This window comes from Aptenodytes patagonicus, chromosome 4, assembly GCF_965638725.1.
Source record: "Aptenodytes patagonicus chromosome 4, bAptPat1.pri.cur, whole genome shotgun sequence".
In the NCBI taxonomy this organism is placed as follows: Eukaryota; Metazoa; Chordata; class Aves; order Sphenisciformes; family Spheniscidae; genus Aptenodytes; species Aptenodytes patagonicus.
Genome location: NC_134952.1, coordinates 34,380,624 through 34,399,913, shown reverse-complemented (window position 1 = coordinate 34,399,913; position 19,290 = coordinate 34,380,624). Strand labels below are relative to the sequence as shown.

Here is a 19,290-nt window from a genome sequence, read left to right as displayed (position 1 = left end):
TGGACAGAAGCTAATGAAACCTTATAGGTCCACCAGAATCATTGTGACTGAATTCAGGCAAGGACTCATTTTTAAGTCTGCTGGTTGCCCAGGTTATTCAGATTAATTTATTCTGTTTCCGGAGACTAAAGAACACGGTGCTTTATGTTAAGGTATTCCCCTATTATTGATATACAAGCTTTGTAGCTTATTACTACATATAAATTTGATCTCTACAGGTATCTGAACAAAACGAGGCATTTACAAAAGCAGTAGTCAGAGATGCAATATGGGTTCTCAAAGCCCATTTTAGTGAAGGTGGCTCCAGGAATTACTGCTGTTGAAAGGGTTAAACAGGAAAAGCTCAAATCACTACGCACAAAGATTAAAAGTTTGTCCTTGAGTAGCTTACTACATGTTTCCCACGCAATTCTGTATCCACCCAACAAGTCCTGCAATGCCCAACTCTATCCCTAGTTAGACAATTACAAGGTATATTACAAATCCCAAAGCCTTTATTTGTAAGTTTAACACATTACAGTATTTACTGTTCAGAATAATGTACACAATAAGGCTGTGACAACTGACTTAACTTTGTTGCCAGTTTTAATTCAGTTTTACCTGAAGGTCTCTTAAATGTCTCTTTTAAAAAAAATTATCCTAGTTTTTGAAGGGAGTAATAAGAACTTGGACAGAAACAAGACTATAAGATTTCTAACTTCCGCATTTGGTCAAGGTCCAAAGTGGCAAAGCTGCAGGAGTATGTACAGAGCAAATAACAGAACTATAGTAGATCATTAGATACTTAATTATAGTCTCTTGCTTGTAGTGGTGGCTAGCATAGCTGTATGTCTTTCAGACGTGTCTTTTAGACACCCTGTCTTTCAGAAAGGTTAGCATGTCAAATACACTGTGAAATCTAGAAAAGCTTTCTTCTATAAGCCCCAGCAGAATGTCCCATTAACACCAGTTATATACAAGATCGTCCTAAAATGAAACCTACTTAATTCCAGACTTACACCTTACAATCTCTCTGGTCTGCAATAGCAATAGTTACAATTGCTACATGGAGAATTCAGTTCTGGATTTAAGTAGTCACTTGACTCAGGGAGGAACAAAAGGCCTAAATTCAGCTATAGAAAACATTTAGCAGTAAGATCAGAAGTTAAAATTAGGCAAAACCCAGACTCAATTAGCAGTTACAATACAGAATGCACCCTCACCCCCACCCCAAACTACTGCAACACCAGAGACAAGCACCACCTCCTTACTCTTGTATTCCTTGCTCATTTATTTCACTTTTCCACTTGGCAGAACACCTCACCATGAGCATGAAACAAGTGTAAGGATCTCCAGAAACAAGTCACTGTATGTAGCCTATTATTCCAGATTGCTTAAGAGTTCACTTGACGCATTTCAAAAGATTTTAGAATATGCATCTAACAGCAGCTGCCATAATCTTACATTTCAAAGGGAATTGTTTAAAGCTGGATTTACACCTACATGCCACATTTTGGCAAAATAACGTAAGGAATGCGCTTAACAGTGAACTACCAGCGTGCTAGAAGCCAAAAAACCTAACTCTGACAGTGTTACCAGTGTTCTACTAAGTCTTCTGGTAAAGTATGAAGATTATCTATAAGGAAAAATGTTTGCATTGGCACAACCAGTGTAGGACTAAAAGAAAAGAAAAAAAAACAAACCAGCAGCAGGTTGGCTTGTCCTTTAAGGGCCAGAAACAGGCTGGCCATTCCTGCATGTGACAGGATACCTGTAGCTAACCCAGTACAGCGTTGTTGAATACAGAGACTTCTGTTCTTCTTTTCTACAGGAGGGGTTTGTGACTGCAGAAGGGGCTAAAAAACGGGAAAAAAAGCCTAAGAATAGGAACAACGATATGAGAGAATAGAAAGGGAGAAAAGAGAAGACCTTAAACTTTCATGTCCCTGAACAAGAAACACTCTACTAAGAACTTGCATTGAACAGTGACATTTTCTTCTAGACTGTCCTGGTTTCGGCTGGGATAGAGTTAATTTTCTTCCTAGTAGCTGGTACAGTGCTGTGTTTTGGATTTAGGATGAGAATAATGTTGATAACACACCGATGTTTTAGTTGTTGCAAGTAGTGCTTACACTAGTCAAGGACTTTTCAGCTCCTCATGCCCTGCCAGCGAGAAGCTGGGAGGGGGCACAGCCAGGACAGCTGACCCAAACTGGCCAAAGGGATATTCCATACCATGGGACGTTGTGGCTCAGTATATAAATGGGGGGCAATGACCACTGCTCAGGAACTGGCTGGGCATCAGTCGGTGGGTGGTGAGCAATTGCATTGTGCATCACTTGGCTTGTGTATTCTTTTATCATTATCATCATCATTATTTTCCCTTCCTTTTCTGTCCTATTAAACTGTCTTTATTTCAACCCATGAATTTTCCTTTTTTTTTCCCCCCGATTCTTTCCCCCACTCCACTGCAGGGGCAGTGAGCGAACGGCTGCGTGGTGTGTAGCTGCCTGCCAGGTTAAACCACAATATAGACTCTCCTCCGTTATCATCAGAAGGACTCCATGGAGAAGTCCTGAATTTGTAAACTTGCTCACAAAAGTAAGGGAGGAGGAAAAGCTGAAGTGTTGAGAACTTGCACTAGTTTGGGAAGCAAATCCCCTGAAGGTGATCTGGCTAGAGAGTTCAGTCACAGTAGAGCATCATAATACACCACATAACGTTCAACAGGAGGAGGCAGATGAGGACAGAAGTCTGTCATTCCATGCCATTGTAAAAATGTATGAAGAAGATACTGGCCCAACACTGGGTGTTTGGTCATCTGTTCCTTTCTCTGCTTACAAGGAAGAAACAACAACAAAAAAAGGCAGCCCTGTACAGGATTGTGTCTAGTCTTCAAGCTCGTTAGCTAGATACTCAGAAAAAGACCCAAAACAACTTGTACACTCAGCACAAAAATAGATAGTTTGCCAAGAAGGAAACACTGGTGACTTGAATCTAACTTTTCTCCAGAGCTGCAGAAATCACACTCCTCAGACACCGAAGTCCAGAACCGCTTGGAAACCTATGCGATCTCATTTTTAATTAGGGCTTTAGTTAGCACATTAGCAGAAGTGCTATGTCAATACACAAGCAGTATTATGCACAGTCAGTAGAAATGTTTTTTTGCGAGAAGATACTCTAAAATTATTGCTTAACCATGGCACTTACAACCTGTTTATTTTTTCAGGCACCTAAGTATCTTCTTTGATTTGGACCATAGCTCTATTTGCTTGAGACATCTAATCTCAGAATTTGGACCAGCTTTACAAAGAAAAATCTCATCAAATACCAGCTAATAGTTTACTCGCCCTGAAAGGCAGTAGCTTAAGACAGACAACCACAGTAAAGTATGACAGGGCTGAGACTAGAGCCCCATTTGAAGATTCACTAGCCTGTGGAACAGACTTCTTGCACTTACATGATTTTCCTAACTCCAAATTTACTCACTTTTCTCCAATTCAGAAGAAATACCTTATTGCATTTTGCTAGAAGAGCATCGAGTTTAGGACTGACTGAAGACGAGTGATACAGAAAAGAACTCGCTTGGACTGACATGCTTTAGTTTGAGACTCGAATCTGTGATGTTCTGTGACCATATCTAGGTAACACAGAGGCAGTGTCTTGGCTAAGAGGTTTATCTCCAGACTGCTTCCTGACAAGAAAGAAGCAGGATTCCTGATAGATTACTTAATCAGTGCTTCATCTTCTTTAGCTCTCAGAACTGTACAATTCTTCTGTTCTTCTGGAACTTGTCTGTCTCTGTGAAAACCTAATGCACTGACAAGATTAAGAAAAAGAACATGTCTTTTTGCAAGAGCAAGAGAGAACATACAAGCACGTATTTATTTAAGGGTTGTATTTTTCTCCTATAGAATACTGCACTTGGTCCTATCCATTCTCACCAGATACACCCTCGTCCTAAAAAAAGTCAGCTCACCAGAGGCAAGATTCAGTGATTAAAGGGCAGAATTAAGTCTTGCTTCCAAATTCTATCACTGGCCTTAACATAACACATTATGCAACTCTAGCCAAATTAGTTTCTTTGTTCCTTAAAATTAGGAAAAAAGAACTGCTACTTCACAAAGAACTTCAGAACTAGTTTTTCTAAAGTGCTTTTGAGTTCCTCACATGATGAACATTTCATATTGCATAAAGCAGAAATTGGGAGGTGACCTGATTATTTTTCCTTTAAGTAAAAACAAATATGAAAATGAAATCGTTAGATGAAAATTGTGTTTAATTACAGTGGTAGGTACCAAGCCACTCCTGAAATCAAGTGCATCGGTGTTACTGAGCAACATACCAAATCTACACAGAGATCATTTATGCTATTTTCATTCCAATATAATTTGTTCCAACGTATCCTTTGCTTAATCCAAATCTACTTATCCAAAACACAATACAGGCTATACTTAATTTTGTATTATCACTTAAAAGTAAAAAACTACTTCTTAAACATTTTGGCTTCAAGAAAAGACAGCTTGTGAATCCACTGACAATCTCAAATTATGAACTTCTTCAGTTTCCAAAGCCCTACCACCATTTATCTCAAACTCTTCCACAGATCAAGCCAAATCTATGTTTAAAGTTCAAAATACAAAAGATATGAATTGTGTTTTTATAAAAATGTAAAAAGCTAGTCAAAATTACATGTTTAGATATTTAATCTCTGAAGAATGGAGTATAGCAGCAGGAACTTAAATATAATAAGAACTATCAATAATAAATACAAGAAATTAGTGCAAAGATTGCAATAGAAGGATTCTTGAGTACAATGAGAATATAAAGAGACATTCTAATTTGTACAAAACCCATCCCAACTCTGTATACAATCTCTTCTATAAATACAACCACATAAGATGAAATGCTTATTTGCAAATAATAGTTATTAAAAAGTGTGCTTTATTGGGTTTTTCACTCGTTCTCTTGGCAGGTGTAGTTTGCAGGAAGTCTGTAAAGACAAATTTCCATAATTAGACATTTTTAACTCCTCCAGAAGTTATGTTTTAAATACAACAGATGCAGTACATACTTGATTTCCACAGAAAGCTTTGTTAGAATACAAAGCATTGTAACAAATCTATTTGCAGTTAGCAATTTGTAAGTGTGTGACAATGAGGTAAATTGTAAAAAAAGAAAAGAAAAAAAAGTTCACCACAAATATGAAAACAGCAGTTTACCTATAGCGGAGCATGAAATTGGCTGTGCATTGCTATTGCCTGTTGAAGTTTTTCCTCTTTGGCTCGTCTACAGTGGCAGAGCTACAAAACAAGACATAGGAAAAGTGAATTCTGAAAGGAATTTTCTATAATGCATACCACAGTTTCTCTTTAATGATTTAGCTACTTTGCAGGCTCTTTAAAGAAGGAAAACCCTGTGAACTACCTCCCTTCCAAGCTTCAGGCTGAACAACTGTCTATATTGATAACGTTATTCCATCCACAACTGTTTACAAGAGAAGAGAATTGTTTCCTATGTTATGAAATGCATTTATTAGGCATCTTTAAAGAAAGGTACACTACCCGGTAAGTTGCTCTTGTCACAGCACGAGCAAGAATGGTGATTTTTGAACCTCAGTTACTTATTTGGTGATAGCCATCAACAGAATAATTAGAGTTTAATAAATTAAACATTAAGGTTGCTTAAGATAACATGTCATTCTATGTCGACTTACAAATTTAATATTGTCCATGTGGCTATCTCCCCCATATCTATATAGAAGAAAGTGGCACAAAAATATCTGCAACAACACAGCACTAGGGTCTAATGCAGGAGACCTTTGCACTCCTGCCTTAAAAATATGTGCCTTCAGAGTGCAGATTATATTCTAAATAGACTGAAGCCACTTAGGGATATATTTTTCTTTTGTTGGAGCTTACTAAAGCACTGTTCTGTATCACAAGACTGCTCAAACTCTAAGTCTTTAATTTATTCACTATGTGTTGTATATCTCTCAGATTAGAATGACTTGTATATTACATACCATTCTCTTTTCCATGAAACTACTAAGGAAGTCATCTATTTCTGTTTTGCCTTCCAAGAAGTCTTCTGCAATAGTGTCAGATTCCTCTTCAGCTTCATGAGCAGCTACTTTAAGTCTGGCTTGCAGAGCACTTGGACTGCAACTCTAAGGAAATAAAAACTCCTATGTAATATTAAACTGTCCATCAAAACCTGCATTTCCAGGAAGAAAGATAAATAACTATATAAATATGAGATATGTGAATAGAGCATTATTATTACATAAAAGCCTAAGTGACCAGATGAAGCTTCATCTCCAAGAAACAGTATAGCTTGTTAAACTAGAAAGGATTCAATGTGAGAAAAGCATTGCTAGTTTAGGTCTTGATTCACAATCATTCTCACAAATGTATAAAGCTTTTCAACTTTTAGCCTACACTGTAGAAAGCATCAAACTTGGAAATCTGACAGGTTCTCGAGTAGAACTAGCGTTTCAAGTGTCTTCAATAAATAGGATCTACTTTTGAAACTCAAAGTCAGTAGTAAACCTGAGAAGTATAAAAAAGTAAAAAAACACCTACTGTTCAGCTTTTAAATAGCCTTGAAATGACTGTGGAGAGGAAGACAGGAAAGGAAAAAGCACCTACTCAAGAAGTAGATGGGCTGCTGATCTAAACCAGTATACTCATTCTTCTGTTCTTATGAACTTCAAACCTTATTTCTGCTTATTGCGTGTAACTGCATTATTTTTCCTCTAATACATTTGGACAGTTAATCAGAACGTGATTCACGTCTTCAGTAGGAGTCTGTACAGAGCCAGAACTGCAAAGCTAAGATATGTATAGATTTTAGATGCTTGGACTACCCTTCATCTACCCAATGAAAAATATTTTACTTATGTACTATAAAACTGTAATGTAATCAGAAATTTCCTGTTAAATTAATCTTGTGCAAAATAAGGAGAGTTTGCTCTAATAAAAGATGGCTAAAATTCACCCACAGTACAAGTAAAAAGACTTGTCTGGAACTTTGAAGGAGAGATAACAGGAGATACCAGGTAGTGCACAGTGAACATCACTATATGAAGATACAGCACATGTGGAAAAACAGCACAAAAATCCAGCTGCAACTCGCCAACTCTCAGCCTCCTAACCATCATTAAATTGAATCAGCAAATCTAACGTAGAAAAAAGAAAAGGTAACATAGCAGTGGGGTATTACGTCCTGTTCTTAAGTGATTTCTTACAGAAGTAGAAAGTTTCTCAATGCCAACTACCTCCGTCCACTTTAAAGCCAACTTACATCACACAGAAAGGAGGCATTAGGAGTCAGACCATTCTGATTTTCAAGTGAGGAAACATTTAATTCATTTAGATCACCAATGAAATAATTCAGTTTGCTGTCACTTAACTTCTTGCTTGCTATTTCGTATTTTGTTACTTTTCGAGCATTTTGAAATTCAGGTACTATGCACGCTATTTTGATGGACTGTTGTATTCTCAGGTGGCAAGTCTTGCAAATACTGAAGATTTCAGCGCAGAAATTGTTTTATGAAAAGTTGCATCTTTTAATGCATATCCTGGTAAACATACTAAGAAATTATTCTCCTTCCCCAAACTGCTTTCTGAAGTAATGACTTTACCCTATTTGCTCTTTAGAATGTGCAAAATTTGACAGCATATATAACATGTTGCCCAAAGTAAGCATACCCAGTGAACCACAGAATTTAAGTTTCTAAAGCAATGGTTTTCATCATTTCCATCTAGTACAGTTTTACAAGCTCATTATGTTGAATGGGTACCATTAATTAAACAGCCTTCTTTAAAAATCATTCTATTCTTAAAACTGGTTTGACCCAGGATTGTACTTAAGAACAGCTCTAAATGCTCATCACACTCCCTTCTTCCAACTTTGCTTCTATTGCGGTGTTAAAAAAAAAAACCCAACCCAAAAAAACCAGTAGTGCAATCATAACACTGTTTTGCTTTCAAACTGTTTGGTACTTCATCCCATTTTATTTCATACTCGATGTGAATCTATTTCATATAAAATTAGAGTCTAACCAGAAGGATATTCTTTATGAATAAAGATACAACCCAAAACTTCAGTTTTATTGAAGTATTCTTAAAGGATAATATGATATAGAGATTATACCTCACTAAGTTCATGCTGTCTTTGCATCTTTTTTTCAAAGGCTGCTTTCATCTGTGTGAGTTGCTCATACTGGAAGGAAGAAGAAAAAGAATGTTTTCCCCCTGAAAAAACCAGAATATTACAACCAATATTTCTGAAAAAGATTTTATTGCTCACTTACTTTATCCAATACCATCTGTCTTTTTGCCTCGAGACTAGGCTCCAGCAACAAGTTTTTTTCTGTAAAATAAAGTCACTATTACTACTTTTTTTAAAGGATTCAGTTTGCAGAACACAGCCACAGATGCTAATGTTCTGACATCTTACTTGCCAGCTCTTCAATGCTTTTCACTAACTCATCTCTATCAGTAATGACTTGCTTCAGTTGTGGTAGAGTCACAAACTGTTCCAGTAACACTTCCTCTTGCTCGTTCATATTGGTCAGCTGCGATATACTATATTCAAACAGAAAGAAAGCAGATTTAAAACTAACAGCAAACATTACGTGTAGAGTTAGTTATTTCTGCCAAAAGTCAAAAGTTTGAGGCATTTATTGAGACTTTACAGATACACGACACTTAACTGCAACTTATTTTTCCCCCTTTCTCCAGGATTGTGGGCAGGAGTTTCTCCTGGATTGTATCTGCAGCAGTGAGCTTAAAAAGCAGCGTGTTAAAAAGTATCTCTCATTTCAAGCCTTACTTCATATGAAGTATTTTTAATGCTACTATTGTGGGTTGACCTTGGCCAGCTACCAGATGCCCATCCAGCTGCTCTCTCTGTCCCCCTCCTCAACAGGATATAGGAGAAAAGCTTGTGGGTCGAGATAAAGACAGGGAGATCACTTACCAGTTACGATCACAGGCAAAACATACTCAACTTGGGAAAAATTAATTTAATTTATTGCCAATTACAGTCAGAGTCAGATGGTTGAGAAAGACAGACAAAAACTAAAACACCTCACCTGCTCCAGCATAGTCCTCTCCATGGGCTACAGGGAAATACCTGTTCTACTGTGGTCTTTTCCAAAACTTCCACGGGCTGCAGATGAGTATCTGCTCTGGCGCTTGAGGCACCTCCTCCCCCTTCTGCTCTGACCTTGGTGTTCACAGGATTCTCACACTTCTCCACCCCTCCCCTCAATCCTCACTGTCTCTGCAGTGTTTTCTCTTTTTTAAATGTGTTTTCATAGAGGCACCAGCCGCTTCACTGATCGACTCAGCTATCCTGTGGTGGGTCTGCTGCCAAGCCGGCTGTGTCTGGCACGGGGGCAGCCCCTGGGCCTCTTCTCACAAAGGCCACCTGTGCAGCCCCCAAGCTACCAAAACATTGCCACCTACACCCAGGAGAGCTACTTAGAACAGCTGCAATACCATTTGTGATTTAACTCAACCAACACCAGAAGAATCATGGAATTTTAATCTGGTCTTCTTGGAAGGACCAAACTTGATACCCCCCTAACTTTCTGCTACATAATAAGGATGCTGCTAGAACTTACAGCAGATTTAGCTAAATTAAACAGGCTCTTAAGAAGGTGTCAAGGGAAACAAAAAAAACCAAACTCAGAAGTCCTTCTTGCAGAAGGTCTTTTCCTTTCTGAAAGGACAGAGTTTTCAATCGCTAAACTATGATACCACCATAAAGATGTGCGATCAGAAAGAAACCAATCTCCTAAGACCCCTTCAGAATTAATAGCTAATTTGTAATCTACTCAATCCCAGAAAACTGATCAAGGAGGCTGTCTCATTAGATCAGAGCAAACTGCTGGGAAGAATAACTAATACAATATTTTTGAATTGTGACAAGATATGCTTTTGATGAAAATATTTGTGTAATATGTGTATGAAGTATTTAGATGTGGAAGTGATTTGCACTGGGACAGCTGGTACTTTTACCACCTAGATTTATCTAACCCAACCCCCCGCGCATGCTGAGCTGCTCACAAAGCAGTCCATTTGTGAACCAGTCTCAAGTCCATTTCCCTGTCCCCTTTCCTCGTTCAAAAGTTACGCTTATTGTATTAGTAGAAATCAAGACCCTGGTGAGGCCCCAGAAGACAGCAGAACGCTGATAGTTAGGAAAAGTAAAAATAGATGCTCTTTTTGCTGGTGTTGAATCCTGAAGTATTGTTCCTGCTGAGAAAACCCTAAACAGGCAGCACATTTGAATACAAGGCTGGCTTACTTTCTGACTGTACAATTTTGGTAAGTGGTATTTCTCCTATTTGTAATTTCTACAAAAACCTTTCAGTGATATATACAGGTTTTTGACAAAAATCAGATACAGACCAGCAGTAATTGCCTTTTAATGACTATGGAAAGTTTTGCTACCTTCTGAAAATTTACCTTAGTTCTGAGAGTTCTGGAAATGTATCAGGAACATCAGGCATCTTGTAAGTAAATCCATTCTGGCCAACCTAAATGGAAGTTGAGAAATGCTTAGTACATTTCTGAAGAGCAATTTCTTGATATTTAACCTGATTAATCCAAAACCAGAGAGAAGTATTTGACAGCAACAAGAGAAGTAGGAAAAGCAGTAAGAAGCAGTAGCACTAGCCTCCGAACAAAAGACATCTCCACTCAACAATGGCAACAAAATACTTGCGGATGTTTGGGGTGGCATGTCATAAAAGATGAGTCAATTTTGGAGGAAAATAATGCTGTCTTGCTATGTCCTCCATTTGACAACAGCTAGATGAACCAGGCAGGAAACACATAGGAGCAGTGTAACTCAGGGAAGTGAGAACAGAGAAAGAGATTGACATTTTGATCTCTCTCATGTGGTTTTTAAAGCTACAATCCCTTGGGAAAAAAGTTTTTAGACAAGGAAAAAAAAGTCTGTCTTCATAGAAGGTAGAAAGTTGAAATTCTACAAAACCAGAGAAGTGTCTTCCAAGATGAAGAGAGCTTTTGTTTCTAAAGACAAGATTTGATGAAAGACTAAACATTTAGATATAAAGTTTTTGGAAGACATTCCAAAAAATCCTTCCAGAGTGCATCAGTGACAGGGAGTTTCTGAGTACACACATACAAGATCCGTGAAGCTATCTGAAGCATGAAACCGAGAAATACTTTACCCATAAAGGCTTGAGACTGCACATCATTCTCACCTGATAGGTTCTGGGCAGGAAATCCCATATAGAGAAAAGGATCTCATTTTTTATGGCTAGAGAAACAGTCACAGCTGCACTATGGGGGAGTGCAGCTCCAAAAAAAAAGTATATTCAAAGATATTTAGCATAACACTAGTTTCACTGAAACTCAGAAAGACAAACTTGTTGCTCTGACTTCAAGTTTGTTCTAAAAAACTCTTCATCAAAGCCAGAATGACAATTTCATTTTCCTTGCACCGGCAAAACAATGAAGTGCAGTCACTCAGACTGCTCCCTTGAGTTTTGTGGCAATGCCCTGTGTGCCCTTGAGGGAACTTATACCCAGTGCCTGATAGTTAAAGCAGTAAAACTCAGTGCACAGACCTGAAGCACTGCTTCTGCTGTCGGAACAGGTAGTGGCAGATCAGCAATCAAGCCATAAGAGGGAGCAGCAGGCTTGTCTGTAGTGTAGCTTGAGGAAACTGATTCAGCAACAGGCACAGCTGCCATTGTTCTATTTGTTTCTTGAGGTGGGTATGGAGGAAGAAATGGAAAGCCCTGAGGAGGGTAAGGAGGCATTCCAGCTGGTTTGTTGAAAAGGCTAAAACCAAACAAACAAAAAACCACAACCATGAGCAACCAACTGCTTACAGCACATTTCTTATCATTTGAATTATAACTACTAGACCACGTACAAGACATAAGATTGAATTTTTAAACAAGACCATAAACTTTGCGTTTTCTCTTCTCAGTTACTTCCAACGTAGTAAGTCTACTTTATGTCTTACACTGCAACATAATATACAACTCCATTAAACTATATTCTTGTAGAGCAGCCAAATACACACTCAAACTCTTAATTATAAGAAAACTACTTCTCAAAAATTTATGAGAGCATAAATTGAAATTGTTTCCATCTAAAAGTCCTGAGAAATGCATCTGTGTCATACATTAGTTCTTATTTACAGTATAGCATTTAACAGCTTGGGAAACACACACATAATTACTTCTACATAACATGAATGATTTTTTTTTTTTAAATTCACAACTGCAGCTGCACCTAAACCCAGTATCATTGTCAGCCACGAGAACCACAGTTGTACTGATAAAGCTGTAACGTCTCAGATCACTTTTACATATATAATACAATTATTTAAATTGCGCAATTTCTGTTGCACAGTTGTTGCTACAGAAGCTGCCTCTAAACTTGGGAGATTATGAACAGAATATGAAGAAACACAACTGCTCAGATCATGATACACAGCAAATTCAAGATTTCATCTGATACTGTAAACATTTCTTCTTTTTCAAGAAAACAGAAGTTATATCAGCGTGTTGATACAGTAACTCCAATGAAATCTAGTGTTTCTTCTCAAAACAATCATGCCATCAAGCAAGCACATGAAACTGTGCAAGGGCAGGTAATCTATGTCTCCCAATACAGCCACTACATTATTCCTGTTCCTGCCCTCCTAATACTTGGTTTCGTCTCTTTTTAAAAATGCAAGTTAATACACATAGTTCCATTCATCATGTTTATAGATACTTACTATGGAAATGATGTTGAGCTAGGAACCAGAACTGGAGGATTCTTCCAAAACTCGTCCAGTAAACTTTGAATAATTTTTCCAAGATCTGAGTGCATTGTAAACTGGTAAAAACAAAACAAAACAAAAAACTCGAAAAACTTGAAGCAGCAAGATGCAGAAGAAAAATTATTCCTGGAATCCAACAGTTCCAAAATGTGCTGAACTTGACTATTTATTATACCCACCCGCCAGTGCTGTAAGCTATTTCAGAGACATACCAGCTAACGTAAACTGTGTTTACACAAGTTCCAAATAAAGTGATAAAGCCACTCAGAACTGAACAGAAACTACAAGTCTTTTGTATATGCCATTATCAATGGAGAATCAATCAAGTATAACATTTCTGATGAACACCCAAAAAACCCCATCTTAGTTACCAAGTTACATTTGGGGGGAAAAAAAACAAAGGGGGAAAAAAAATACCAAGATTTAAGTTTGAGACAAAAAGCATCATTAATTGCATTCTGAAAAAGTCATAACCCCACCCCACAACTCAAAAAAACTAACACATCCTTGTTGGCAGAGGAAAAAAAAACAAACCAAAACACACAGCATATTAAAATCCTGCATATTAGAGCTAAAACCTTTACATCTTTCTAACACGATTAGTGTAGAAAGAACTACGTTACAGAACAGTCTTAAAGCATCCTTCTCCCGTATTGGGAATAGCTGTAGAGAAACAAGAACTGTGCTATTGGTACTAAAGAGAAAAGTGATAGGAACTTTCTAAGCCATCATAACTTAAAATAGTTTTAGATATATGGAATACTGAATTCAGTAATGGTAGCAGTAAAAGAATGAATAATAGTATACTGAACACTACTGAATTTTTGTTTTCAGACCCCTCACAATATAGTTTGAGAGGGATTAGGATGTGTACTAGTCTTTTTTACCAGAAGTATTAGCAATAATCTAGTATGACATGTATTAAAATTGCTATTAACAGTAGATATACGTGAAGCTACAAATTATACATACGTTACTTATTAATGGACCGGTCACATATACTCCCTGCTTGTCCATTAAATGATGTCTCACAGGTGGGAAAACACTGATGACTGGTTTTTCCTGAGGAAACTGAGGTGGAAGCAAGCTGCAAATACAAGAATAATCATTAATACAGCTACATCCCATGATAAAGTTTGCATAAGAAGGCTTCTTATGCAAAGAAAAAATACTACTAATTACATAAACTTACTTTTCTACGAGAAGATTTATGGAGAAATACAGAGTGAAGCACACAAGAGGATTATTCAGTTACAAAATTAGAAATCAGACAGATTAAAATACTGGACTTCCACAGAACTGAAGAGAGCATTTACTGGGCAAAATTGTAGTATAACAATGAAGCAATTATGTCCACAGACAAAGAAAAAGCTGTAGCATAACAAGAGTATTTTCTAATACAAATGTTATTACTACAAAGACAATGCAGTGTAACTCGCAAGAATATCAGGCAAGTTATCAGGCTAAAGTAATAAAAAACTTGTGAATAGAATACCATCAATATTTGCCAGAGCAAAAGCAGCCCCCAAAGTAAATTCATAGGAAATGTTACAATAAATCACTTAAGTTATGATCCAGAAGCTTCACTGGGGTAAGAGTTAGTACTAGGAGTTACAGCATGTTAGTAAATTACTAATTAAGTTTATTGTAGGGGATTCAAAGTCATCAGAAACCCTCAAGCATTTTCTCCTACTTACCTTCAACTACAAGCACGCAGGTATCTTAGGAGCTGAGCACAGCAAAACATAGCTTTGCTTTCAGCTGAGCACCTGCATGAACTACTTTCACCCATATCACTACAACTACTAACGCAAATCCAGGTTACAGTTCCTGAAATTAGTTATGAGATAGGAGCCATTTATGTTTTATGTTCTATTACTACTTTTTTTTCTGAGAACATTTTTAATTTTCAAGATGTGCATAGAGATATCTCACTCTACTTACATGTTAATATTAATTGTCAAGTTGTTTACAGTGAATGGCAGTCGGTATTCCACATCTTTCTGAATTTCTGCAATGCTGTCAAAGAAGAAATTGTTAACATCCAATTCACGGTCAGTGTAACAGCCTAAAGTCTAAAAAAAGGCATAACCTCAGACCTTTGTATTTAGTTTAGTTCTGAAAAGACTTGTAAGAATAAAATTGAAAATGCTGGAATAAGTTAATATGCTCCAGAATGCTATACTGAATATTAAGATTAAAGCAAAAAATAATAGATTCAACTTTTAAACCTCATACATGATCACAAGCAATGGAAATACTGGCAGAAAAATTGTGCTACCTACTGATCTGACAACAATCTCAACTTATTTTTCTCCACTTACTGGTTTAACTTAAGATATCACATCAGTGATTTTTTTATATACTGATTTTTATCTGATAAAATATTTACTTTGCCAAGGCGTTACACCTGGTTCACAACTAAGCATTGCTCTGCAACGCTGCCTACAGATCAATATTTAAAACATACATCACACTAGGCCTTCTTCCTTAATAGATTAGCTTACTATTTAATAGTCATTTTTTCCACATGAACCAAGTTCTGTGCATTTGCACAGATACTTCAAAGAATTATCTGGAGAAGAGCTACTTGCAAGAATGTAAAGCTCTGTAATCCAGTGGCATTCAAGACACAGACACCCCTGAAAGCATCGAGTGAAGAAACATGTATCTTATGAAATCTGGTAAGACTGAATCCAAATTTGCTCCTCCTGTAACAGGTAAGTTACTGAGAAAAACCTTTAAATCAGCTGCATTAATAGTAAGTTGATTTCAACACTCAAAGCACTCCATAATTTGTATGCACAGCAAGATTGTTTTGAAAGATGGCATCCCAAAGAATGCGGAGGAGGAGGAGAAGTAGAAGACTTAGCTCAGGAGCAGAATTTCCGGACAAAATGAACACACCTAAGCTGGCACTCAGAGAGAAAGGAGGGCAGAAAATCAGCTTCATCTTATAATGCCTCAATCAAAACAAACTTAAAAAGCAGACTGATTCCTCTTCCATGTATTTTTCCTGTCTGCACCTCGTTAATAATATTCTTCTCTCCCACCTCTCTAAGGCTCCCTTATAAAGGGAGGGAACACAGCTCAAATTGGGAATAACGGCAGCTGGGTGTTCCCAGAAAGCCTCTTTGTACCCAACTTCAGAAATGCCTCTCCATCCACCGCCAGGTACACTCCATACAATTACTTCCTCAAAAAAACCCCAAAACACATTACCTGCAAATGTGTGTTAAGTGTATTGCTAGGAGCGTTTTGTATCCCTCCAAAGCATTATTTGCACATACAATTTAAAACTCTAGTTTTCAGAGCTTCGGGAATAAGTGGAGCAAGACACAAACCTAGCTATGCACCTTGCTTTCCACAGCCCAGCCTTATTCCTCTCACAGACAACTCGGTATCTGCTCTTTCCCTGTGAAATCACATGCTGTTTGAAGAAACTATCAGGCATCCTCAGCACGGGAGAATTCAAATCAGAGTTTAGGGCTCCAGAACACACCGAAATCGCCGCCTCCTCATTCTTAACTGAAAGATTCTCCCTGGAATCTCTCATGCACATTCCTGCCCTGTAATCATGTGTCACACATTTTAATAGCCTGCTACAAAATCCTTTTGAGAAGGGTATCTAATTATGCTCCACTCACGTGCATAACCTGTGCATGAACTGGGAAGGAAGAGGAGAACAGGGAGAGAGAAACAAGAAATCCAGAATCTCATTGAGCTGTCCAAACTGTTATAACCTCCTTTAAGCAAAACCTTGAACTGATAAACTTAGTTGTCCCCTCCCCAAGTGGGAATGGGTACACTGGAAAAACGGCACATTCTTAACCTTGTCTAGAACAGCAGCAAACATAAGAAAACTGTTTTTTAAACACAAAAACTTCATTTCAAGCTCCTAACCTGTGAGGGATCCTGAAAAGGAAGACTAGCTACTGCAATGAAATTAAGATCTGGGCTTTTATTACCTGCGAAGACTAACCAAACTTACCTAACTTAGGTAACTACATCATGCCAAGAATCTTATTTTGAGCATTTCAGTAAGGAGCAGCTGGGATACACATAAATGAACGACAAATTATACTTATCAGACAAAACAAACATTAGAGTAACATTAATTTAATCATTGCTTAGGAAACAACGCTGTTGCAATGCTTGATGCATATTCCTATCCTATAGATCTGTGCTGCCGTGGAGTCCATAAGCAAGCGCATCAGTCCCGCCCAAAAGAACACTTCGTACTTTTGAAAAATTGCACCCACTACACGTACCTTTTTAGAAGCACAGAATTTGAGGCACAGCTATTCAGATTTATTCAGCAGTAAGTATCCCTTATGAAAACTGTATGCTTTGCCAGAACGTACTCCTTCGCTTGCCTATTTTTTTGGTTTTTTACACCTATCCTCAAGAGAGATGACACAGGCCAGTTTACATAGCTGAAAAGTCACATTTGAGCAGCTACCATCTCCCCACCCCTCATCTCCATTCCTGGCTGCAGGGTCCGTTCCCTCTCTGCACATGCTTGAACTGGTGCCTGCACAAACAGGTGGTAAACCAGTTCAGCAAGCTGACCTTGACAAAAACCGATCACCTTTTTTGAGGACTTAACTTGGGGTGAGCTCATCTCCCTGGTAGAGAAAAAAGGGTAGAAATAAAAGGCTAAGTAAGGCCAGTCCAACAAAAACTTCTAGTTAGGTAAGCTGCTGCGCACTCACAGAGACAGCTCCTTAGGAAAGCGAACCATCTTTCAAAAATACTTGTAAAATTGGCTCTGAACAGATTTAAGTTTAAGCAAGAGACAATACTTAGCAATACTGTCATACTTACGTTTCCTGTGTGATAATTCAAACTATTAGGGTAGTGAGCGAACTGCAATTATTAAACTTGGAAATACAATCAGTTTCTCTTCCACTCCTAGCCTCCGCCTGACATAACAGAAAATATTATCGTTTCTTTTTCTGGATCACTTCTGGAGGCGATCCATTCTACTATCTATCATTCTACTTCAACAGACATCCTAGGAGGGATGAATGCTTACACGTTCACAGAAAATATACTTGAAATATATGAAGTGTGGATCTCCTTTTAAAAGATGAACACTTTTAGAAGACTAAAATTTAGGCAAAACTGATCAGCTTACTGACAAGCTGGAGTATCTCAGGATAAAGGAAGGTGTTTTGCTGTAAAAAGTGTGGCTGTTGAACAGGAAAAAACCACCTGCCTCTGGTGAGCATCTAAATAAAACAAGTTACTAAGGAACAGTCAGTTATTAGCAAGTGAGCACTGTACATCAGAAAAACCGTTTGTAGAGCCAGTAGGGCTGCAACGGCACTGCTGATAAGACCACTGTGACGCACAGCTCCTTTATGCTGTATGTTTGATTCTTAACTTTTGAGAACTACGCTCCTACAGCCAGTTTCCAGAAAGAGGGCTTTATTCCGACACACGCAATCTGTATCTCTTTGCGGACTTTAAAACCCATTAAATCCTTCGGCTGACTTCCCGGTCAAGCGGCCGGTCTAACTGGGCACGACGATCTGCGCCCGATCGCCCGGCCAAGCCACACCTACAAACCCCCAGACACCGGGGACGGCCTCCCCCACCGCCCCGGCAGCAAATCTTGCTTTCGGTTTCCAAATGCAACCCCCCACCCCGCCGCGGGCCTGCTTCCCGCTGCCCTCCAGCCACGCACCCGCGCCCCTGCCCGGGGCCGCGCCGGGACCCCGCGGCACGCCGTCCCCCGGCCGCTCCCGCGCACCACCCCGCTCCCGCCCGGCGGGACCCTTCGCCCCCGAAACACCCCGGGGTTCGGCCGGCCCGGGCTACAGCGCCGGCGGCTCGGTTTCCGGTTTACCCGCCCCGCCGGCGGTCGGCGCCGCGCACGGCCGAGGGCCGGCGGGACCCAGCCGGGCCTCCCCGGGAGGGGACGGGGCGAAATCACGTCTCTGGGTGCGCGTGCGGCTGCACACGACACCCTCCCGAGGCGCGGTCCCGCAGGGGTCCCGAGCGGCGCCGGGCCCGCCTCGGACGACACAGGCCGCCCCCCCCCCCCCGCCCGGCCGGCCGCGGCCACTCACGAGGCGTGGGCGCCGCGCAGGGACTCGATCTGCCGCTGCTTCTGCTGCTGGAGGCTGGTGAGGGCGGGCAGCGGCGCGGCGGGCGAGGAGGAGCCGCCGCCCTTGGCGAGGGGGAACAGCCAGTTCATCCTCCCCGCGGCAGCCCCCGGCGGGCGCGGGGCCACCGGCGGCACCGCAGCCCGGCCTCGCTCCCTCGCGCATGCGCGCGGCGGCGGCAACACCGCCTCGCCTCCCCTCCCCTCCTCGCCCCTCCCCGCGCCCCGGAGCGGACCGGACCGGCGGCGCCCCGCCCTCGCGGCGGCACGCAGGCTGCGTCACCGCCGCGCGCCCGTGACCCGAGCCCTGGCGGGGTGGAGGAAGGAGTGGCGCGCGCCCGGGCGGGAGGAGGGGGGTGGAGGAGGGGCGGCGCGGC

The 19,290-nt window shown here is 40.0% G+C and overlaps 1 protein-coding gene across 1 annotated transcript; it reads right to left on the bottom strand.

The window, feature by feature from the left end:
• Positions 1-4,240: 4,240 nt before the first annotated feature.
• Positions 4,241-19,055, bottom strand: VPS37A (VPS37A subunit of ESCRT-I). The gene is made up of 12 exons (XM_076336322.1): positions 18,879-19,055; positions 14,746-14,820; positions 13,774-13,888; positions 12,757-12,857; positions 11,591-11,807; positions 10,461-10,531; positions 8,443-8,570; positions 8,297-8,355; positions 8,137-8,205; positions 6,005-6,148; positions 5,202-5,282; positions 4,241-4,972 (listed from the first exon to the last, which is right to left on the bottom strand). The coding sequence occupies exons 1-11, from the start codon at positions 19,004-19,006 to the stop codon at positions 5,202-5,204; spliced, it is 1,188 nt and encodes a 395-aa protein (XP_076192437.1). The 5' UTR covers positions 19,007-19,055; the 3' UTR covers positions 4,241-4,972.
• Between the last annotated feature and the right edge of the window lie 235 nt (positions 19,056-19,290).